The 23,967-nt window shown below is 41.2% G+C and overlaps 1 protein-coding gene across 3 annotated transcripts; it reads right to left on the minus strand.

Moving 5' to 3' along the window:
* Positions 1-1,164: 1,164 nt before the first annotated feature.
* On the minus strand, positions 1,165-10,350 carry opn6a (opsin 6, group member a). Of its 3 annotated transcripts, none has more exons than XM_046312744.1 (6): positions 10,031-10,349; positions 8,814-9,019; positions 3,070-3,169; positions 2,820-2,924; positions 2,287-2,510; positions 1,165-1,978 (listed from the first exon to the last, which is right to left on the minus strand). In XM_046312744.1, exons 1-6 carry the CDS (start codon positions 10,191-10,193, stop codon positions 1,463-1,465), a joined length of 1,314 nt encoding a protein of 437 aa, XP_046168700.1. In that variant the 5' UTR covers positions 10,194-10,349; the 3' UTR covers positions 1,165-1,462. The 3 variants fall into 3 exon arrangements, with proteins under 3 accessions (XP_046168700.1, XP_046168702.1, XP_046168701.1); XM_046312746.1 differs by lacking the exon at positions 10,031-10,349 and adding an exon at positions 9,856-10,017; XM_046312745.1 differs by lacking the exon at positions 2,820-2,924 and having other exon boundaries at positions 10,031-10,350.
* Between the last annotated feature and the right edge of the window lie 13,617 nt (positions 10,351-23,967).

A 23,967-nucleotide genomic window follows, 5' to 3' on the forward strand; every position in this document is an offset into this window, starting at 1 on the left:
TGCCATGCATCTGCCGCCATCACCACATGCTTCATTATGATAATGCACAGCCCATGTTGCGAGGATCTGTACACAATTCCTGGAAGCTGAAAATGTCCCAGTTCCAGACATGTCACACATTGAGCATGTGTGGGATGCTCTGGATTGACATGTACGACAGCGTGTTCCAGTTCCCGCCAATATCCAGCAACGTTGCACAGCCATTGAAGAGGGGTGGGACAACATTCAACAGGCCACAGTCAACAGCCTGATAAACTCTATGCGAAGGACATGTGTCGCGTGAGGCAAATGGTGGTCACACCAGATACTGACTGGTTTTCTGATCCACACCCCTACCTTTTTTTAACGTATCTGTGACCAACAGATGCGAATGTGTATTCACAGTAATGCCAAATCCATAGATTAAGGCCTCATTTATTTATTTCAATTGACTGATTTCCTTGTGTGATCTGTAAAATCGTAGGAATTTGTTGTATGTAGCATTCATGTTCTAGTTCAGTGTACTAGGTCCTGAAGGAGTAACGGTAGGCTCCTTGAAGGAAAATACAGAAATCATCCCGTATGATGCATCATGAAATAAGCTGAGGGAAGCATGAAGATAAAGAAAACATCAATTAAATCTGCCAGCCAGTTGTCCTGTGGGGCGTCAAAGACCCTTTCAATGTATTATTTTTCTTTCTCCCTCTTTCCAATGTTGAACTTGATTTCGACTACTTATGAAAGCAGCCTACAACTTCACTATCGGCACAATCAACCTTGCAGTCAGTCACCTTTGATAGTAGAGTGGAATGGATCATTTCGTGCCAAGCCCACAGGTGGCCAACATGTGAGCATATTGCAGGGGCTTGAGAAGTATCTGCTTTTTGTTTTGTTTTAATACAGCTCTCTTGCGTATTGTAGCTTATACTTGTAGCCTGTCAAGGTTGAACGCACTTTAATTCACTTCAACTGTTCCTTATGGTACATGTCCTACCGGAATTATGGGGAACAGATGGATGATTTTTTCACTGGACGAAAACTAGTCAGCCTGTGAAGGCACGCCTGCCTCACTAAAGTAAAGTTATCATTAGAACTGGTATGTCGCCTATGTGTGAGCTGAGCATCTCAGAGCATTTTCATAAGAGATACATTTACATTTCTGTCATGTCTTCTGTAATGTCTGCTAAATGGGGTTGAGTTGGACAGGAATTTATTTTAAAAGAGTGACAATATGAGTATTGATATTGCAAACATCTTTCAACTTGTTCCCTTTGAATGGAAACAGTTTTATTCGCAAGTATAAACACAATTCATGAAGAAAATAACAAACTGTATCAACAGGTATACATACTTACACAAATCAAATACAAAATAGTTATCCTTAACATTAATATCCCCTAAAATTCAAGTAGCCACCTTTAAAGTAAAATCCCATGTGTTTTTTCATAAAAAGGTAACACAGAAGAAAATAAATGGATTGTTCTTAGAGTCTGTCACATTCCCACTCTGGTCCATCAGACAGATGGGGCACCTCGATAAGGGGCACCTCGATAAAGTACATCTCCTTGTTGGCGGGAGGAGTACAGGGGGGGCTCCCCACTCCCGAATCTGGGCTTGGGGCAGCCTTAGTCGCCGTGAGCAGATACGGATTTCCAGGGGCATACTTCATCTCCTTCATCTCCTTCTGGTGATGAGGATGTGCTTTGAGTCCATTGCCTCTTCCGGAGCCCTGGTGAGCCTCGCCTTTCGGCTTAAAACGCTTGAGCTTGACTGTGTCCTTGCCATCGCCGGTGCAAGGCAGCAAGATGGCGACGTCCTTGCGGAACTTGGAGCTGAGGCCGAAGTAGATGAGCGGGTTGTAGAAGCTGGCCGACTTGGCAAAGAGGCGGGTGAAGATGCTGGTGAGGCTGGGTACGTGGAAGCCACAGGCCGACCACATGGAGACCACGGCGTACGGCGACCACGCCAGGATGAATGCTGTGCAGATGACAATGGATACCTGGGAGAATGACCTAAGTTAGGTTGCCCGTTAAATCATGACCCTTCCTTTAAAGATTGGTCTATATGTTGTATTATTTGTACACGTGTTATTTTCTGGATTCTGACTCACTCTAATATATCTACTCTGGATTGTTTATTGGACACTGTCATTTCTTGATTTCTTTTTTAGATGTTTGTATTGTATTTGCAAGACATTCTAGTGCCCTATTGGTGCTAGTAACATAAGCATTTCGTTGCACCTGCTGTAATTCCTGCAAATCTGTGTATGTGACCAATGAACGTTGCTGTGATTTGAATCCTACTCACGATGGTGACGTCCCGTTCAATCTTCCTCTGCCTGTCCGTCAGGTCTCCCTCGGCGGCCATGGCGTTGCCTCTCTTCACTGTGTTGATGATGGACACGTAGGTGAAGAGCATGACCAGCACGGGGACGAAGAAGCAGAAGGTGAGGATGGAGATGATGTAGGACTTGTAGACGGTGGAGTAGTTGGCTTTGACCCAGTCGATTTCACACGTTCCATATCCGCGATCTAAAAGAAGGGAGATTGAGACACAAACACATTGTTCATGTGAAGATTGTTTAACATTTACGAAGAATTTCCTGTATTTGGCCCTTAGAAAAGTCAGGGTAAGTGTGAAAAAAAGGTCCACATATGTCAATATGGACAGTTCTCGTTTAAAGGTTGTCTTCTGCTAACGTTTTAGATCACTTGTTTAAGGGCTATTCTTGTTTTGTCGTCATTGTGCACATACTAATCTTGAAAATGTTGCCGAACCAGAATGTTACAAGAACCTAACACAAGTAAGTGCCCCTGTATCAAATAGTATGTTTATCTCACCTGTGTAACTCCCCCAGCCCAGAAGGGGCGCTGCCGACCAGAACACAGCCCCTGACCAGATGAATATTAGGCACATGCCCATGGTTGTGTTGGTTATGCAGTGAGCTAGGTAAAGGAAAAGAGTTGATAGCTAAAAGTAATGTTCCCACAAGAACATTATGTCTGACCAGAACATCTAGCCTATAGGGGGCATTTTTCTGGAATTATTGAGATGAAGATTAAAGGTTAAGGTCGTGTCACAGTGCCTTACCTTTACTCGGATGGCATCCTTTGATGTATCTTGTGACACTGATGACAGTCAAAGTATTGATGCTGCTGAGGCCGAAGACCAAGGTGAAGAAGCCGTCCACCTGGGAAAGACCAACAATACTGTTAGGGAAGCTTAGAGGGGAAACGTACAGGGATGAAAATCTCAAAACAAATACAGTAGAAAAAAACAGACATCCACTTTTCTTGCAGAAGTTGAAGGACCCCAATCACTCAGAAGATCAAGTTGAAAACAATTATTCTGCTATTGAATAGTCGTCTGGATTCTCATGTACTTGACAAATCTGTCATTAACCAATTACTGATTTTGTGTGAATAGAGCTCCTCTCTACTTTTTCCAACTCCTTTTCTTGGTTGTTCAGTTTTTAGTTCACCCTGATGGACATTTATATAGCCCGAACACAGAAGAGCTGATCTAGCTACATTGAATGGAGTTAAAGATCGGTTCATCACAGCTATGGTCAGCAGTGGTGAGTATGTCTGATCAAGATCGACAGCTTCTACCGAATTAACTTCTCTTCCAAGTAGAGACAGGACCAAATGTACTTTGACTGATCGGATTACTTAATCTAATCTAATATATTTACATCCAAGCCCCTTCACTTTTGCCTCACGGTCAGATACACTTTGGAGGACAATGCGAAGTCTATTGGAGGAAAAACCTTGGACCATAGCATTTTCTGCAAATGGGGTTTCTCCATAATTGGAAACAGACCTAGGTTCAAATGCTATTTCAAATATCTCAATTCCTTTTACATATATTCAAAGTAAGTATACAGATAAAGTTTATTTGAAAAGGCAAGTAGTTGAATATGTTAATGTATTTGGATATATACTTGGAATGTATTTGAAAATACTCTCAAATACAGTTAATTTGGTAGATTTGGTTTTTACAAAGAACCGTTCAAATACTTCAATAAAAGTACTTGTTTTGGGCTGTGTATCTAAAAGAAAACTAAAATACACAGAAAAAAAGTATTTTGAGTACCAGAAACTCAAATACACATGTATTTGAACCCAGGTCTGGTTGGAAAGTAGTTACATGTCAGAGTTGACCGTTGTGTATGTTCCTACTAGTGGTCCATTTCAAAGCTTCAAAAAAACTTTGGTGTGGAGGTGACTCACTTAAAAAAAAAAAACTTTTTCTGTACCTTTTCGGATGTGATCACACTTCATGTAAAATTGCGAGATGAATGTGTTGATATATGTACAAGATAGTATAGTACATAGGTATTAATGCCTATTTCTTGCCAATTGCAAAGATGGATTTTTCATACTAGTGGTCGTACCACGTGAGTCAATACAGTAGCAACATAACAGAATGTAAATGAAAATAAAATAATATTGTTCAATACTAACATTACATAATATTGTAGTATATAGTGATATTTATACCCCAAACCATTGGTTTCCAAATATTTTATGATTGAACTTTGTTATTCTGATTTTTTTTAAACCATAAATCATTAAGTCCAGTAGCCCAGTTTGCATTGAAACACATGGAGATTGCGTGATGATATCACTAAAATTCAACGAATCTGAGCATAAATGTTTTTTCTTCACATTTATTTTCATTAAAATACTCAAATTACATTTATGCATCTATTCATTGTATGTTTATCAACATTAAAAACAATTAAGAATATTTAAAAGCCTCTGTACTCTCCCCAAGACGTTTGGAGTGGACAGGTAGTCATTGATGCAGAGAGAGAAGAATAAGATCAGGGTTGAAGGGTATCAGGGATGTAAGACCAACAAGTAGTGGACAAAAATGGAAACAAATGAGGGACAAGAAGATGACTATTGGATGACTACTTGTGCAGTTAGAGCCAGGCGCATTAGTCATATTTGTCACACCAGCCTTTGCTTTGGCTCTCCCTCCTCTCCAGCTCAGGCGTTCGGCGTTGCCGGCCTTCTAGCTGCTGCCGAACCTGCTGCTGGCAAACGCCCTTCACTCATCAACCCCAGACTTCTCATCATCATTATTACACACACCTGGTTCCAATCCCTACTCTATCACTGTATATACAGTGGGGCAAAAAAGTATTTAGTCAGCCACCAATTGTGCAAGTTCTCCAACTTAAAAAGATGAGAGGCCTGTAATTTTCATCATAGGTACACTTCAACTATGACAGACAAGGAAAAAAATCCAGAAAATCACATTGTAGGATTTTTTATGAATTTATTTGCAAATTATGGTGGAAAATAAGTATTTGGTCACCTACAAACAAGCAATATTTCTGGCTCTCACAGACCTGTAACTTCTTCTTTAAGAGGCTCCTCTGTCCTCCACTCGTTACCTGTATTAATGGAACCTGTTTGAACTTGTTAGCAGTATAAAAAACAGTCACACTCCAAACTCCACTATGGCCAAAACCAAAGAGCTGTCAAAGGACACCAGAAACAAAATTGTAGACCTGCACCAGGCTGGGAAGACTGAATCTGCAATAGGTAAGCAGCTTGGTTTGAAGAAATCAACTGTGGGAGCAATTATTAGGAAATGGAAGACATACAAGAACACTGATAATCTCCCTCGATCTGGGGCTCCACGCAAGATCTCACCCTGTGGGGTCAAAATGATCACACGAACGGTGAGCAAAAATCCCAGAACCACACGGGGGAACCTAGTGAATGACCTGCAGAGAGCTGGGACCAAAGTAACAAAGCCTACCATCAGTAACACACTACGCCGCCAGGGACTCAAATCCTGCTGTGCCAGACGTATCCCCCTGCTTAAGCCAGTACATGTCCAGGCCCGTCTGAAGTTTGCTAGAGAGCATTTGGATGATCCAGAAGAAGATTGGGAGAATGTCATATGGTCAGATGAAACCAAAATATAACTTTTTGGTAAAAACTCAATTCGTCGTGTTTGGAGGACAAAGAATGCTGAGTTGCATCCAAAGAACACCATACCTACTGTGAAGCATGGGGGTGGAAACATCATGCTTTGAGGCTGTTTTTCTGCAAAGGGACCAGAACGACTGATCCGTGTAAAGGAAAGAATGAATGGGGCCATGTATCATGAGATTTTGAGTGAAAACCTCCTTCCATCAGCAAGGGCATTGAAGATGAAACGTGGCTGGGTCTTTCAGCATGACAATGATCACAAACACACCGCCCGGGCAACGAAGGAGTGGCTTCGTAAGAAGCATTTCAAGGTCCTGGAGTGGCTTAGCCAGTCTCCAGATCTCAACCCCATAGAAAATCTTTGGAGGGAGTTGAAAGTCCGTGTTTCCCAGCAACAGCCCCAAAACATCATTGCTCTAGAGGAGATCTGCATGGAGGAATGGGCCAAAATACCAGCAACAGTGTGTGAAAACCTTGTGAAGACTTACAGAAAACGTTTGACCTCTGTCATTGCCAACAAAGGGTGTATAACAAAGTATTGAGATAAACTTTTGTTATTGACCAAATACTTATTTTCTACCATAATTTGCAAATAAAAGCATTAAAAATCCTACAATGTGATTTCCTGGATTTTTTCCCCCTAATTTTTTCTGTCATAGTTGAAGTGTACCTATGATGAAAATTACAGGCCTCTCTCGTCTTTTTAAGTGGGAGAACTTGCACAATTGGTGCTGACTAAATACGTTTTTGCCCCACTGTATACTCCCTCTGTCATATGTCTTTTGTTGCTTGTTTTCCTGTAGAGGAATCTCTCGTACTATTTCCTGAGTACTTTATTATTTTGGGGTTTCGTCCCACTTTTATCTATGGGGCTTTATTAAATTCCGTAGTTCTAAACCTGTGACTGCCTCCCGCCTTCTCCGCTCTACACTTGTGACAATATTGTTGTCCCTCATTCATCCAGGTGTTTCTATTTTTAGGTTCACCACACGAACCTTTGTTATACAACAGTAGAGAGGGAGATTTTAAGCGGTCTTCAGACTGGCTTTAGGAAGACAAGTTGAACTAATGAACAACACTACACCAAATGTGAACCAGCTTTCAGATAATTCATGACAAGTTGTTATGTGTTATGGTCTTTGTGCAAGGCGTCTTATCCACAGAGGGCCAGTGAGGGTGCATGTTTTTGTTCTAACCAAGCAGTAACTCTGATTCAACTTATCAAGTCTTGGTTGAAGTCTATGACTAGTTGATTAATCAAATCAGGTATGTACTGGTTGGCATAAGCAAAAGCCTGGGTCCGCATTGTTCTGTGCGGATACGATTGGACACCCACTTATATGAGCGCTACACCCATGATGAATAGTAATGATCAGTTGATTTTAAGAACTTAAGGGGTGATTACTATAATTTAAGTTTACATAAGATATGTCAATGTGTAAGTTTTCAGCATTAGGAAATGTATTTAAATTGATTATTTAAGAGGTGGGCTTTTTTGGGACACCCATGGGCTTAAAAGGTACATTCAGTACCCAACCTCTTAAGGATCGGACCCTTTCTTTCAATTTTCGCCTAAAATGACATACCCAAATCTAACTGCCTGTAGCTCAGGACCTGAAGCAAGGATATGCATATTCGTGATGCCATTTGAAAGACTTGAAATGTGAAATTAATGTAGGAGAATATAACACATTAGATCTGGTAAAAGAGAATACAAAGAAAAAACAACCGTTTTTCTGTATTTTTTTGTACCATATTTTAAATGCAAGAGAAAGGCCATAATGTATTATTTCAGCCCAGGCACAATTTAGATTTGGCCACTAGATGGCAGCAGTGTATGTGCAACGTTTTAGACTGATCCAATGAACCATTGTATTTCTGTTGAAAATGACGTATCAAGACTGCCCAAATGTGCATAATTGGTTTATTAAAAACTTTTCAAGTTCATAACTGTGCACACTCCTCAAACAATAGCATGGTATTCTTCACTGTAATAGCTAATGTAAATTGGACAGTGCAGTTAGATTAACAAGAATTGAAGCTTTGTGACAATATCAGATATGTCTGTGTCCTGGGAAATGTTCTTCTTACTTACAACCTCCTGCTAATTGCATTAGCGCATATTAGCTCAAACGTCCCACAGGTGGGACCCAGTCCAGACGTTCCACATATTTTAACAAATATGTTTCTCTTACATAAAAAAATAGGGTAAATGAAGTCATACAATTTAACATGAGAGATTAATATTTTTTATCTCCGCCTTTCCTACAACAATTACGACAAGTATATGTTAGAAATGTCTAAACTTAGATTTTGGTGGCCTTAATAGGTACACTGTAGTCCGCAATTTCATCTTTGACAACTCTCCCCTCACTCTGACCAAGAACCATTGTAGTGCAGTGAATATAATGATCTGTTGCAACACATTTCTATGCTCTATTCCATTGTGTTATGTTTACTTAGTCTTCCATTCTGAGTGGACCATTGATATTCTTAACTAGGCAATTAGCAGGAAATGACAAAGACCTGGCAATAGAAACAAAGCCATAGAGCAGTGTTTTTGCACATCTGCAATCTCACAGGTAAGTTGTCTTGTTTGTGTATTTGATATTTGTGTAAAGGATGGCGAAGTTAGCATCTCTCCGTGACATCACCTTCTAGGAGACCTGAACTACTAAAGTCGTGTCCAATCACGCCATGTTTTATGGGATCGCGGTAATGTCTGTGTCTTGTGAGCATTGCTGTGAGTGAGTGTATAGTATCAGATCCTGCAGTAGGATGACACATGCGACACAGTACCATTCACGTACAAAACTAATTTGAAGCTCTCAATTCTCAAAACAACTTTTCCCCCTCCAACCAGATATCTTCATTGCCTACCTGGCATGTCCAGATGGAGTTAACCAGGTATCCGCTGTCCCGGAACACATTGAAGATCTCCATGATCCCCCGGGAGTAGCCGAAGACGGAAATACTGGCGTCTGAGATGGCCAGGTTAAAGGTCAGATAGTCCGTGGGCTGCAGCAACCCACGCTGCTTGTACAGGACGAAGATCACGATACTGTTGCCGAACCACGACATCCAACCTGACGAGGACAAAACCCATTGACATACAAACGGATGGGCTTTATAGCTCTTTTCCAGACGCTAAAAGCGCTACATGGATGGAAACTCACCCCATCTATCACCAGCGTGACCCACACTACCAATTGAGCAAAGGCCTTGTCAGTTTTGTGAAATGTCATGGAATTGTAGTCACACCATACAAAATGTGGCTCATAAAGCAGCATGAAGCATTGAGGTGACAAAGTGCCTCATCTGTGATTTGAACCTACTGACCTTCTCTTCAGACACTACATATTCAAATACCAAAAGGAGCATAAACCTTCCTTCATTACATTTCCTTTAGAGTTAATAGTAGGTGCACTGAGTAGCCTACCTATACTGTAAATAAAATTACAGTCACCCTATTGGTTTCAAAAGTCAGGATCAATTTAAATCAATTTGCACCCAATAACAGGTAATTAATTACAAGTCTTTCTGCCCTCTCTTAAAGAAGGTCAGACTGGCTGGCTGCCATCCCTTCTTGATTGACGATTTCCACAGCTTAGACACGATCTGAATGGCTGCAGGATCCACCCCTCTTTACCAGGAGAAGATTTTGTCCTGGTCTACTTATAGCACCAAATCCACTAACCGTTGCCCATACACTATAATGACAGTAACGGTAGTATAACAACTGCAATAACAAAGGTTTCTGGTATTGGTGATTTGTATTCTGCAGTGCAATCGAACTCTTCATCCAATTGTTGTATATTGCGATGCCAAAATTTGGTAGAGTAAAAATGAACAAGATAAATGTAGGCTCCACTCTGAATATTGTATTTTGACAATTGGTCAAATGTACTGTCATTCATCTTACCTTAACGTTTAGGTAATACAATATAAATGATGAAGTGGTAAACAAGCCATTAGTGACAGATTTCCAGATTTTTTTTGCCAGGAAAGCAAAACTAAAGCAAGTCTTTGCAGCATAATAGCAAAGCTGCATTTTAAAAACGAAATTACATTCCAACTACATGAGCAAGTTCTCCCACCTAGAACCAGCAGGTATATTCCTATAATGGTCTCCCCTTGATCCGAGAAAGGTGGGTCTTTATTCGACATGGTAAAATTGTTATTCCTCCATGGAATGTTAGCCACTTGAAAAGCGTTATTGACTGACATTTTGTTGTCCGAACGTTCCAGCTGCCGAGTCATACACGGAGTTGCGCAGCTTTCTGCCTTGCAAAGACACAAAGGTGCGTCCTCCGGGAAAACACTTGACCGACTCCTCTTTCTCTAAATCCAGTCTAATATTATTAGTCGGCGCACAGTGTGTTGCCTGAGAGGGATGACGTGTACTTCGCTAATCCCAACTATGCTCTGAGGTTGATACCCTGCGGGGGGAAATCACTTGTTGTTTCTGATTTGAGCTATGTTGTTTTGTCCTCGAGGAAATTGATTTGCAACTAAGGAAACGTCAGTGTGTTATTGTATTTGGGTGAAGTTGTAGGCTAAGCACAAGTTGTCGTGGGTTTTATTTACTACATGACCAACTCAATTTAATATAACCCAGTGTATAATGAAAAGTTTTAGTACAGTTGCCACCTACACGTTTTACAGGGACGCGCTGCTGTCAAATTGAGAGCAAGTCAGCGACTGCAGACAAGGATTTCCATGTGGCCTAAAACCGCTGTCTAAGGTGCTGAAAATGAGAGCTCTTGCAATTAATTATGCTTTTACTTGTCTTTATAGTCGAAATAAATTATATCAGGTCAATTAAACCTACATTTATTCATATTAACCTACTTTTTGACACCTGTATATATTATTAAATGTAATTATAGCATTGGGCGAAAATTATTAGAACTCCTTAACAAAAATAATTTTAGGCATACATGACTATTGTGTACTAAAATAGTCTGTCTAATTTAGCTTTTTGTCTTTAGAAAATGTATTTAGAAGTGAATGCTTAAATATAAAACAAAATGGATTAATAATATTTTTCAGATTAAGTTTTCTATCTATAGGAGATGAAAATAGGCTATTATACTGTCTTATAATGCACAGATAGTGCTACACAAATTTCGTTGCTAGTTGTGTTAACTGTGTTAGTTTAGTGCTCTTAAAGGTTAAATGTTCAACTTTGTGTGCTAACTTTCCAGTTTTCCGAACTGCATGTATGCATTTTGTTGCATGTGTGAATTTGTATGCTGAATTTCCATCTAAATGGACAATAAATTAGACCGAACAAAAATATAAAACGCAACATACAACAATTTCAAGGACTTTACTGAGTTACAGTTCATATACGTCAGTCAACTGAAATACATTCATTCAGCTCTATGGATTTCACATGACTGGGCAGGGGTGCAGCCTTGAGTGGGCCTAGGAGGGCATAGACCCATCCACTGGGAAGCCAGGCCTAGCCAATCAGAATTACTTTCCCCCCACAAAATGGATTTATTACAGGCAGAAGTAGTCCTCAGCACCCGCATCGGATGATCCCGCAGGTGAAGAAGCTGGATGTGGAGGTCCTGGGGTGGTGTGGTTACACATGATCTGCGGTTCTGAGGCCGGTTGGACATATTGACAAATTCTCTAAAACAACGTTGGAACCAGCTTATGGTAGAGAAATTAACATTCAATTCTCTGGCAACAGCTCTGGTGGACATTCCTGCAGTCAGCATGCCAGTTGCACACTCCAACAAAACTTGAGACATCTATGGCATTATGTTGTGTGACAAAACTGCACATTTTAAAGTGGCCTTTTATTGTCCCCAGCACAAGGTGCACTTATGTAATGATCATGCTGTTAAATCAGCTTCATGATAATGCCACACCTGTCAGTCAGGTGGATGGATTATCTTGGCAAAGGAGAAATGCTCACTAACAGGGATGTAAACAAATTTTTGCACAAAACTTGAGAGAAATACGTTCTTTGTATGTATGGAAAATGTCTGTGAATTTTTATTTCTGCTCATGAAACATGGGAACAACACTTTACATGTTGCATTTATATTTTTGCTTAGTATATATTGTATCCTCAAAAGCTAAATGTAACATGGTAGACATAAAGCAGGGCTATTCAACTGGCCACATCCGGACCGTTTATTAATTTAGACTGGGCCTTTGATCAATATTGAACATTAATAAAATATATGCAAAAAAATATCTGCCAAAATCTGAAGTTCTGTTCCAAAATTACAAGCACTATTGTCGTTGTCTATGGTGTGGTTTCTAGTGGTTTCAAGCACCTATGTGGCATGTTGATAATTTTTTCTTCATATGAATTTGGCTCTAGTGTTTAAACAGTTTAAGCTACAAAATAGTATGACCCCATTCCTGAGAGCTATGACTCTCAGGAACATGCCTTCTAGTTTCCTCTCTGATGCTCACAAGGACTCGTTAAAAGGGAGTGTGGGGGAAATTACTGAGGGAAATTTAATTCAAAGCATACTTCCTTCAGCCTGGAATTTTACATTACCTGATTTGAGATACTTAGCTTTCAGATGATTTTAAAATGACTTACTTTTTAAAACTGATATACTTTTAATTAAGACGCTTTTAATAGTTATTCAAATAAAATAAAAATGGTGAGCGAGCGTTGTGCCTTTTCCTTTTCAATGATGATCAAATGTTTTGGTTGCACCTCGACTCTCGTTGGTTGAACACTCTCCACTTCTTTCCTAATTACTTTAGCAACATTTCATTTTTTTTCCATTTTTTTATACAGTTCTTCTGAAGAATAATCACATATGGAAAATGTCCGGATCCCCTGCAATTAACCTTTTTTTTAAACCTTTTTTTAAACCTTTTTTTTTTTTTTACATCTGGCCCCTGTAAGATGTCAAATCTGAAACAATCTACATACTTTCTTTGGTAACCTCAGTTAAATAACAAAACCATCATGAATAGCCTATGTTGTGTTGATTGTGAATTGTGTCAATATAAGATGCCAACTGTATTTAAGGCCCGGTTTGTGGATTGATACATGCAGTAGCTGGTAGACATTTGTATAGTGGGAGACGCTCCAAATTCTTTGCCTTGAACTGTAAAGGGAGACGTCAAACTGTGTGCATAGGTCATCCCTTCACTGTCATGGCTGCTCTCCTTGGGTCAGGCCCATTAGGAGCTTACTGAGCTAATGAGCGATGTTGCTGTAGTGTAATGTTTAACGTTAAACTTTGGCACAGTGAACAGATCCCAGATCTGTGCCTTGGGGCTACATACATTTTACCTGGAGTAGAGAGTTGTGCAATCGCAGAACAAGTGTACACTAGTAAACTTTTACGTGTGATGTGGAAATGGACCTCATGAGCTGAACACACATTAGCTGTGTCTTGATACCCATTGTTACACACACACACACACACACACACACACACACACACACACACACACACACACACACACACACACACACACACACACACACACACACACACACACACACACACACACACACACACACACACACACACACACACACACACACACACACACACACACCAGCCAACTCGATAGCCACTGTCTCTGCATGTAACATCTGTAGCTTTCAGACTCATAGCAGCTGGGTTCATTCATAAAATGAATTATATTAAGTAATTCTATCAAACGTCAGCCATAACCAGGAAGCCCAGTCCTCCCTTTCACCTAAGCCAGTCTAAGTGCACTCCTAGACTGCATAATTGCACGTAACACCTAGCTGAGCGCACCAAGCTTACGCATGGGAGTCAAATGATGGTGTCGGCTTCAAAGCCTTTATTATGCTAATGATCCAGACAGAGGGCCCTTAATTTAGTGAGTCATGGTTAATGAGTAATGTTCTGATGGAAGTTTTCAATGAGGGCTCTTACATGCGTCAGCACACAACCCAGGCCTTGCCCGCTGATTCTCTTTCTCTCTTTCTGTCTCTCTTTCTCTCTCTCTCTCTTGGATTCATGGGGGTTTTTCTTTCGCTCTTCCTTTCTCTCTCGGAGCCACATGTTTTTTAATTTAATAATGTATCTTATGTTGAAATGTCATGCCAAAAGGACATTCACAAAATAATGCACTGTCGGCCATAAATACCTAAAGAGTTTTCAGTTTTCTTGTACAGAGCATTTCCTACTGTACAATGTCTCAGTTCATGCTGCCAATTTAGGAAGCTTCCTCCAAAGCTTCATTTTACCATGGCAACTCAAAGGACATTGCTTGTGAACCAATTATATTGCAGATATTTTTACATGAGAAATGTAACACCATTAGTTGTCAGAGTAGGTGTTATATTCAGCTGAAAGCACGTTGAATGTGCTCATCTGTCTTCTCACTCTCTTTCTCCTCTCTCCTTTCTATTTCTACAGTATCACCTTAACTGTATCAATACAGGATATCCGTTCTTCTCTCCTCTAATGTGGTCGTATACAAATTGCCCTATCTCTCCATCTGATGGGGGTGCAAATGGAAGCCTTTTGGCCTTAGCGATGGGTGTTAATGACTCCCCTCCTGTGGCGTGTATGGGGAGGAAGCGTAGGGTTGAGGGTGTTGGAAGGCGGACAGGGATCCATGTCAATTTCAACAGCGCAAATAGCATTAAGTGATCAGAGCTTAAAGTGGAACTGACAGCATTTTAGCAACATGAAATCGTATTCAAATCTGTTCATACACACTCATAGGAACAATATGACACTTGTTAGAAACATTTTATGACAAGTGAGCACTTAAAGTTGAAGTTAGAAATGTACATACACCTTAGCCAAATACATTTAAACTCAGTTTTTCACACTTCCTGACATTTAATCCTAGGAAAAAGTCCCTGTTTTAGGTCAGTTAGGATCACCACTATATTTTAAGAATGTGAAAAGTCAGAATAATAGTAAAGAGAATGATTTATTTCAGCTTTTATTTCTTTCATCACATTCCCAGTGCGTCAGAAGTTTACATACACTCAATTAGTATTTGGTTGCATTGCCTTTAAATTGTTTAACTTGGGTCAAACGTTTCAGGTACCCTTCCACAAGCTTCCCACAATGAGTTGGGTGAATTGTGGCCCATTCCTCCTGACAGAGCTGGTGTAACTGAGTCAGGCTTGTGGGCCTTCTTGCTCGCACACTCTTCTTCAGTTCTGCCCACAAATGTTCTATAGGATTGAGGTCAGGGCTTTTGTGATGGCCACTCCAATACCTCAACGTTGTTGTCCTTAAGCAATTTTGCCACAACTTTGGAAGTATGCTTGGGATCATTGACCATTTGGAAGTCGGTCACACACCCACTCCTTCAATAACATGACATCCTCCCAGCAGCTAGCTAGCTCAGCCTTGGCTACTGCTCAAATGTTACTGTAAAGGCCTACATGTTTCACCTTTGCATGGTGTTTTGTTGCAGGTTTAGTTTTTTGGTAATTAATTGTCAAGCTTTAAAAACTGAAGCCAGACTGCAACATTTTAGTAGACTAGACAGGATTGTGGCATGTGTCTACACACTTTCCCTCCGCTGCACCCTGTAAACGGGACAAACAAAAGCAGCCCAATTGAAGTTGAATTCACCTATGCAAGAACATCAGGCTGTAATTTTATAGATGACTCAACTGTTAACTCGCTTGTGTCCTATTCGGCCATGACACGTACATGGGCCCATTAGCCACATTATGATTCACATTGCTGGTTTGATTGTATGGACATTCCCAGTCTGAGTTATAGTCGTCATTTTTTGTTCCAAAGAGTGAGTCATTGAAACTGAAACAATGCATCACGAATGGCAGCAAACAATGTACCAGGCCAGCTGTGATTTACAACGTGATAGCAATATTATTTGGATTACCAAGAAATGTATTGGTGAATTATATTAATAATGCATTGAACTGCATCCATCTATTCAGCCATCAATGCCTTACTGTAAGTCATGGATTTTATTAATCAAATAGAACCTATTTTAAAAACCTCTAATAAAGTTGGTTTTGTAGCATAAACTAGGAATTGTATTTTTTTTTTAAAACTATTATGATTGTCTGTTTGTTTCAGAACTGTAAAGTAGTTAAAAACGCTGTCAGTTCCACTTCAACCACTGCATCAGATGAGCAGATTGCCTCTACAGGGAACCACAGATACACTGCTCACTCTGAGAGACTGTCAGCCTGAGGGGGGAGTTTAATAATCAAGTGTTGTTTCAAGGTTATTTCATGTTAGTATAAATTTGTAACGTGATCGCGATATACAGAGATCAAAGCAGTTAGCACAAACACACACAGCTTAAAACGATACATACTCTGGGCTCCACTTGACCGTGGTCAACAAGGGCCTATTTGTTTAGCCGACCATCTCTATGCTAATTTCAGGAAGTGTTCGTGAATGGATGACTTGTAGCTCTGTGATTTTAAACATTACATTTTGTTTCCCTCTCAAATCAATCTTCAATGAAGTTTAGAGCGAGGAGAAACTCATGATTTTCTCCCCTCTTTGTCAACACTCACTGCCTTTTTTGCATTGGAGAGGATTACTGTCATTACAATGGTTAAACCATTGTCTGTCATGGAATAAGCAGTTTTGGGAACATACTCCAACCAGTGTGCAGCCAGATTAATTTGTTTTTTTAAGGTGCCGTTTGTAGAACCTGGCTGTCTCGTATTTAACTCCAAATAAATAGCTTCTAATTGCATCCCAGTCTGTCCTTGGAACTGTCCCATTATGTAGATTAGGGTTGGGTGGAGACTGGAATGACACATAGTCCCATCAACCTGTCCCAACATCGCTGGTATACGATTGTAAACAATGTGTAATGCAGCCTGTGTCATGCACAAACCACCGATTTAAAATTGAATCATTCAACTACAATGTGGATATCACCTTAGCAATATTGAATTTTCTTGTGTGCAAATAAATAAATATAAAGCAATCATATGGTGATGGGTGGTACCGTTCTGTGTGAACGTGTTTTCAGTAGGCCTACAGCAGGCAATATTGTTACCCCACTCCGCAGTCTATTAAAGCCAGAAAAGGTCAACATGCTTGTGTTCCTTGGCAGAAACCTTTAGGTAGTCCCTGTGCCCAAGAAAGCGAAGGTAACCTGCCTAAATGACTACTGACCCGTAGCGCTCACATACAGTGCCTTGCGAAAGTATTCGGCCCCCTTGAACTTTGCGACCTTTTGCCACATTTCAGGCTTCAAACATAAAGATATAAAACTGTATTTTTCTGTGAAGAAATCAACAACAAGTGGGACACAATTATGAAGTGGAACGACATTTATTGGATATTTCAAACTTTTTTAACAAATCAAAAACTGAAAAATTGGGCGTGCAAAATTATTCAACCCCTTTACTTTCAGTGCAGCAAACTCTCTCCAGAAGTTCAGTGAGGATCTCTGAATGATCCAATGTTGACCTAAATGACTAATGATGATAAATACAATCCACCTGTGTGTAATCAAGTCTCCGTATAAATGCACCTGCACTGTGATAGTCTCAGAGGTCCGTTAAAAGCGCAGAGAGCATCATGAAGAACAAGGAACACGCCAGGCAGGTCCGATATACTGTTTTGAAGAAGTTTAAAGCCGGATTTGGATACAAAAATATTTCCCAGGCTTTAAACATCCCAAGGAGCACTGTGCAAGCGATAATATTGAAATGGAAGGAGTATCAGACCACTGCAAATCTACCAACACCTGGCCGTCCCTCTAAACTTGCAGCTCATACAAGGAGAAGACTGATCAAAGATGCAGCCAAGAGGCCCATGATCACTCTGGATGAACTGCAGAGATCTACAGCTGAGGTGGGAGACTCTGTCCATAGGACAACAATCAGTCGTATATTGTACAAATCTGGCCTTTATGGAAGAGTGGCACGAAGAAAGCCATTTCTTAAAGATATCCATAAAAAGTGTTGTTTAAAGTTTGCCAAAAACCACCTGGGAGACACACCAACCATGTGGAAGAAGGTGCTCTGGTCAGATGAAACCACAATTGAACTTTTTGGCAACAATGCAAAATGTTATGTTTGGCGTAAAAGCAACACAGCTCATCACCCTGAACACACTATCCCCATTATCATACATGGTGGTGGCAGCATCATGGTTTGGGCCTGCTTTTCTTCAGCAGGGACAGGGAAGATGGTTAAAATTGATGGGAAGATGGATGGAACCAAATACAGGACCATTCTGGAAGAAAACCTGATGGAGTCTGCAAAAGACCTGAGACTGGGACGGAGATTTGTCTTCCAACAAGACAATGATCCAAAACATAAAGCAAAATCTACAATGGAATGGTTCAAAAATAAACATATCTAGGTGTTAGAATGGCCAAGTCAAAGTCCAGACCTGAATCCAATCGAGAATCTGTGGAAAGAACAGAAAACTGCTGTTCACAAATGCTCTCCATCCAACCTCACTGAGCTCGAGCTGTTTTGCAAGGAGGAATGGGAAAAAATATCAGTCTCTCGATGTGCAAAACTGATAGAGACATACCCCAAGCGACTTACAGCTGTAATCTCAGCAAAAGGTGGAGCTACAAAGTATTAACTTAAGGGGGGCTGAATAATTTTGCACGCCCAATTTTTCAGTTTTTTATTTGATTTCACCTTCCAACAGTACAACAAGCCTAAGAACACAGCCTAGCCAACGCAGGAGTTGCTTCAGGACAAGTCTCTGAATGTCCTTGAGTGGCCCAGCCAGAGCCAGGACATGAACCCGATCGAACATCTCTGGAGAGACCTGAAAATAGCTGTGCAGCGACGCTCCCTATCCAATCTGACAGAGCTTGAGAGGACCTGGCGGAGAAGAATGGGAGAAACACCCCAAATACAGGTGTTCCAAGCTTGTAGCGTCATACCCAAGAAGACTTAAGGCTGTAATCACTGCCAAATGGGCTTAAACAAAGTACTGAGTAAAGGGTCTGAATACTTATTTGTAATAAATGTGCAATCATTTCTAATAACCTGTTTTTAATACATTTTAGAATAAGGCTGTAATGTAACAAAATGTGGGGAAAGTCAAGCAGTCTGAATACTTTCCAAATGCACTGTATAGACAATATGGACAGTATATGGATAGAATATGTAGTATAGCTGAAGAATAGTATATGTACAGCAATAGTTAAACAAGATAGGCCTCCTGAGGTTGAAGAGGCACTGTTGCACCTTCTTCACCACACTGTGTGTGGGTGGACCATTTCAGATTGTCAGTGGTGTATATGCCGAGGAATTTGAAGCTTTTCACCTTCTCCACTGTGGCCTGTCAGTGGGGGGGGGGGGGGGTGAAGTGCTCCCTCTGCTGTCTCCTGAGGTCTACGATCAGCTCGTTCGTTTTTGTTGACGTTTTGGTTATTTTCCCTGCACCACTCCACCAGGGCCCACATTGTTGAAAATCAGGCCTACCACTTATGTGTCATCTGCAAACTTGATGATTGATGAGTTGGAGACGTACGTGGGGGCCACATAGTCATGGGTGATCAGGGAGTACAGGATGGGGTAACGTGCTGATGACATACTGCATGTTCAATTTTGATCTGGGTAAGCCACTTCCCTTGGCCTTACAATGGGTTTCAACTTTCAAGTGTATCACATTTCAAGATCTCACACCTGACTCTCCTCTCTCCTTGTGGTTCCTATTGTCTCTCTCTCTCCCTGCAGTCTATGTCCAGGGGATGGCTCCTCTCCTGTTCATCATCCAGACCGAGGTGGAGTCCTTCTGGTGTCTGACAGGCTTTATGGAGATGGTGGTAAGCGCCTTACACTCTTGTCATATAATCATGTATTACCACATACTGTGAGATTGGTAAAACCATAACATTCTAATGTTCTCTCTCTCTCAGTCCCTCAGCACCAGAACTTTGAGGAGTCTCAGGAGGCCATGAAGCAGCAGCTTCTCCAGCTCAGCCTGCTGCTGAAGGCTGTGGACCCTGAGCTCCTTGACTACCTGGGTAAACAATGACTATCACTCAGTCTAGGTTTGGGCGATGTCAACCTTTATCCTATCGTGATTATGTACCCATAAAACATTGTGCTACAAGATGCTATCGCCCCTCTTGATTTGCCTCATAAAATAGTCGAAAAATAAATGCTATTGTTTGCTCAGTCTCTGTGATTGAGAATTGTTTAGGCTATATACTTGCATTCTTGTTATTTTTGAAAACCACAACTTTAGGACAACATTTTCTTAAAATAGATTATTTGGGAAATAAACTCCTGTTCATAACTTGAACTTGTCTTAAAGCTTTTACAATTGGCCAGTAGGAGGATAGTGTCAGGAATGACACTGGAGAATAGAAGCAGGTACGCGGAGTTGACATTTACTGGGAAGATAGACGACAAACAATGCAGCAGCAGAGAGCTGGGGAACTGACAAATATAGGGGAGGTAATAAACAAGAGACTGGGTGAGTCCAGGTGAGTCCAATATCGCTGATGCGCATTGACGAGGGAAGGAAGATGTGCGTAAATGATGGTGGCAGGAGTGCGTAATGCAGGGAAACAAGAGCCGGAGCAGGCGTGACAGTGCCCCCCCTCTAGGAGCGCCACCCAGCGTCCCACCTGGGTGAGCAGGGCCGAGACATAGGTGCTGGGAAAGCCGGCTAGGGTAAACTCCCCACGAACCGGCAGGGGTGTGGGAGCCTGGCGAGCCAGCTGATGCAAAGGAGCCTGACGATCTGACTGAGGCATGAACGCCTGTCAATCCCGCAGCGGCGTGGAAGCCTGTAGATCTGGCGGAGCATGACGTGGGATGGGAACCTGCCGAGCCAACCGAGGCAAGGAAACCTCTCGAGCCAGCTAGGATGGGGAAGCCCGACGAGCTGGCTTAGGCACCCCCCGGTTCCATCGGCGGCAAAATCCAAGCTCGACATCACCAACAAAACAAGAAAACTCCTGGGCCGTCTGGGCGAACAAGACCTAACGATCCGGCTGAGGCCCGATAAAGGATGGGCGCCTTCCAAGCCAACCGGGGCAAGGAAACCTCTTGAGCCAGCTAGGGCGTGGAAGCCCAATGAGCTGGCTAGGCACCTCCGGTTCCATTGGCGGCGACCCAGGACCGATGTCACCACCAACCGGAACGCAAGTACTCCCCCGATGCCAATGTCATTCGATTTCTTTAAAGGCTATTGATATTGTTTGTTCTCCCTCATTATTAGTCCTTTGGCTACGTTTTTAGGCTATTCAAAAACGTGAAACTCCGTTACATTCGTTGTTTGATCATCCGAAAGCCATGCACAAAATGGAGACGCGTAGCTGTCTTTTTTACAGATAAACTGCACCCCTGACGTGTCTCTACTGTGTGAGAGTTGTTAAAAGTATAACTAAGGGGCCAAATTATTTCATATATAGTGTGTGACAACAAACAGAGCACCAAATGCTTATTGGAGATATCTGAACTCATTCTAGATGTGGACAACAGATATGCATCTCTTCTGTCTCCTGAACTCTACAAAGAGAGACTGCTACACCAATTGGAATTTGACAATATTTCCACCAAACAAACGACGCAGCTTCTGTTTAAGTTGAGGCAAAAATTATATGAACACGTCGAGAAAGCTGTCAAGTTGTTACCTCATCAGCTTTGACAGTCCGCTGCTAGCAGCGGCATACCTGGAATCTGTGTTGCAGCTGATGTAACTTCTACCAATCCCAAAGAAATCAACCATCAATTTAAGCAATTTGATTCTGCTCTTTACTCGTCAGAGGCTCTTCAATGACACATCTCGTATGCATGCATTTCTAGACTATCTGGACATACCCTGACTCAATTCAGGTGAACAAACCAACATGGATGCCTCAATAGGTGATGATGAAACTACTCTGGTAATCCAGTCCATGCAGAGTGGTAAAGCCCCTGGGCCTGATGGCTTCCATATTGAATTTTATAAAGAATTTTCCTCTAAATTATCCCCTATCCTCAGCTCAATGTACAATGAAATCCTTTCTAGTCAGAAACTGCCACAGACACTTACCCAGGTGACTATTTTGGTTTTGCTTAAAAAAGACAAGAATCCCCTAGACTGTGGCTCATACCACCCTATAAGCCTTTGTGCTGTGATTTTATAAAATGATATGGCAACAAAGTATTGAGCGTATTCACACAACATTTTGCATAAGGAATGGGCTTATTCAGTTTAAGGTTTTGCACCATCTCCATTACTCAAATGACAGATTGGCAAAAATATACCCAAATATTGACTCCAAGTGTTTGAGATGCCACCAGAGTACAGCGACTGTGGGACATGTTTTGGTCATGCCAGTCTTTGTGGCCTCTGGGACACCCTTTTTGAGACATTCTCACATATGTGTAATACAATTGTTAGCCCCAACCCGGTCACTGATGTTTTTGGGGTACTTCTCTTAGACCAGAATGCTACCTTGCTGCTAGCTCACTGCCAGGTCGCCACCTTGTCCTCTTTCATTGGTAGTCTGCAAAGCCGCCCTCCTTTATGCAGTGAGTTAAGGAGGTGATGTCATCTGGAGATGATGAAGGTGATGTCATCATGTCATGTCAAAAGTTTGACTTAAACTGGTCAATACGTGGAGAGTCTGTCTATTACTTAGTGTAACTTGCGTAGTTTGGTAAGCAGTCATGTCTGTTCTAGTGGCCATTTGTGTTAATAATAATTTTTGTAGAACTTTTTTTCCCCATTGGTTTTGTTTCTATTATTGTTTGTTTCAGTTTTTCTTTCCTATTTACCTTTTATAGATACTTTGGAGGGAGGTAATGGATGGATGGGAGAATGAGGGGTTGGGGTTGTACTGTTTTTGTTTTTCATATCTGAAAATCTATAAATAATGGAAAAAAATAAAAATTAATGATTTTGCACTTCTGTCCATTTGTGTAATCGGTGTATTTATCAGGAAGCTCATCTCGGAGGCAAGGTGTAAGGGAGTATAGGTTCCCCTTCATCGTCCTTGCATGTGCAACAGGTTATTCAAAGATTTAGGTTGGCTACCGATCAGGAAGGAGTGTCAATTCAAGGCGGGAGGAAGGTTTGGGGAAGGAAGAGGGGGCAGGAAATATGCTAAGTGGGTGTCAGGAGAATTCTATACTCCTGTTAATTTACCAATTCAATTATGTTACCCTCAGTCTGTTATATCAGGATTTGTAAGATACGGATAGAAACAAAAACAGACAGAGGCCCAGTCTACCAAAGTGAAATGTTTATTCATGGGAACGTTCTGACGTGTACAGTACAGGACCTTCAATTTATGGCGACACACATACTTCCACACCAACCATCAAATCCGCCCGCCAATAGAGCCTAGGGGAGTACGTGAGAATAGTGTCTTCCTACCCTCCCCTAAGATAGGGAGAGACCTGGGACTGGGAAGTTCTCAGTGTCCCAGCCAAGGTCGCCCCGGTTCTAGCTCAGACAGATAGTCTGTTCTCAAAACACTAGACACATTGTTCCCTAAACGTTGATTCCGACTAAAACCACACACAGTATTATAATATAATCATCGAATGACTCTAACACTTACACACATGTATTATAGTAATCTAATGATTCAAATTAATTTCATACAATCACATGGTTTCAGACATATGGTTTCAGGACTGTAACATTCTAATAATTTACTCAAATACATTTCCTTATCAGTGGGATGCTTGTAATACCCAATCTATGACGTCACTCTATTGAAGTTCAGATTTAAAAGAGTTAAGGTAAGTGTTAGGTTGGGGTTAAGTTTAGGGTCAGAGTTATGCTCATAGCAAGGATCCCACTTAGCATCTATTCTTTCATTTTCAAAAAGGCTTTTGTGGATTCTTTGTTGGAGGTAACATCTCAGAAACCTACATGCTTAGAAAAAAGGTGTTATCTAGAACCTAATAGGGTTCTTCTGGTGTCCCCACGGGAGAACCTTTTCAAAAACACTTTTTGGTTCCAGGTAGAACCCTTTTGGCTTCCATGTAAAAACCCTTTCCACAGAGGGTTCTACCTGGAACCAAAAAGGGTTCCGTTACGGGGACAGCCGAAGAACCCTTTTGGAACCTTTTTTTTCTAAGTGCATGGAACAGTGGATTCTTACAATAACATAGAAGTAT

This window comes from Oncorhynchus gorbuscha, linkage group LG18 (genome assembly GCF_021184085.1).
Source record: "Oncorhynchus gorbuscha isolate QuinsamMale2020 ecotype Even-year linkage group LG18, OgorEven_v1.0, whole genome shotgun sequence".
In the NCBI taxonomy this organism is placed as follows: Eukaryota; Metazoa; Chordata; class Actinopteri; order Salmoniformes; family Salmonidae; genus Oncorhynchus; species Oncorhynchus gorbuscha.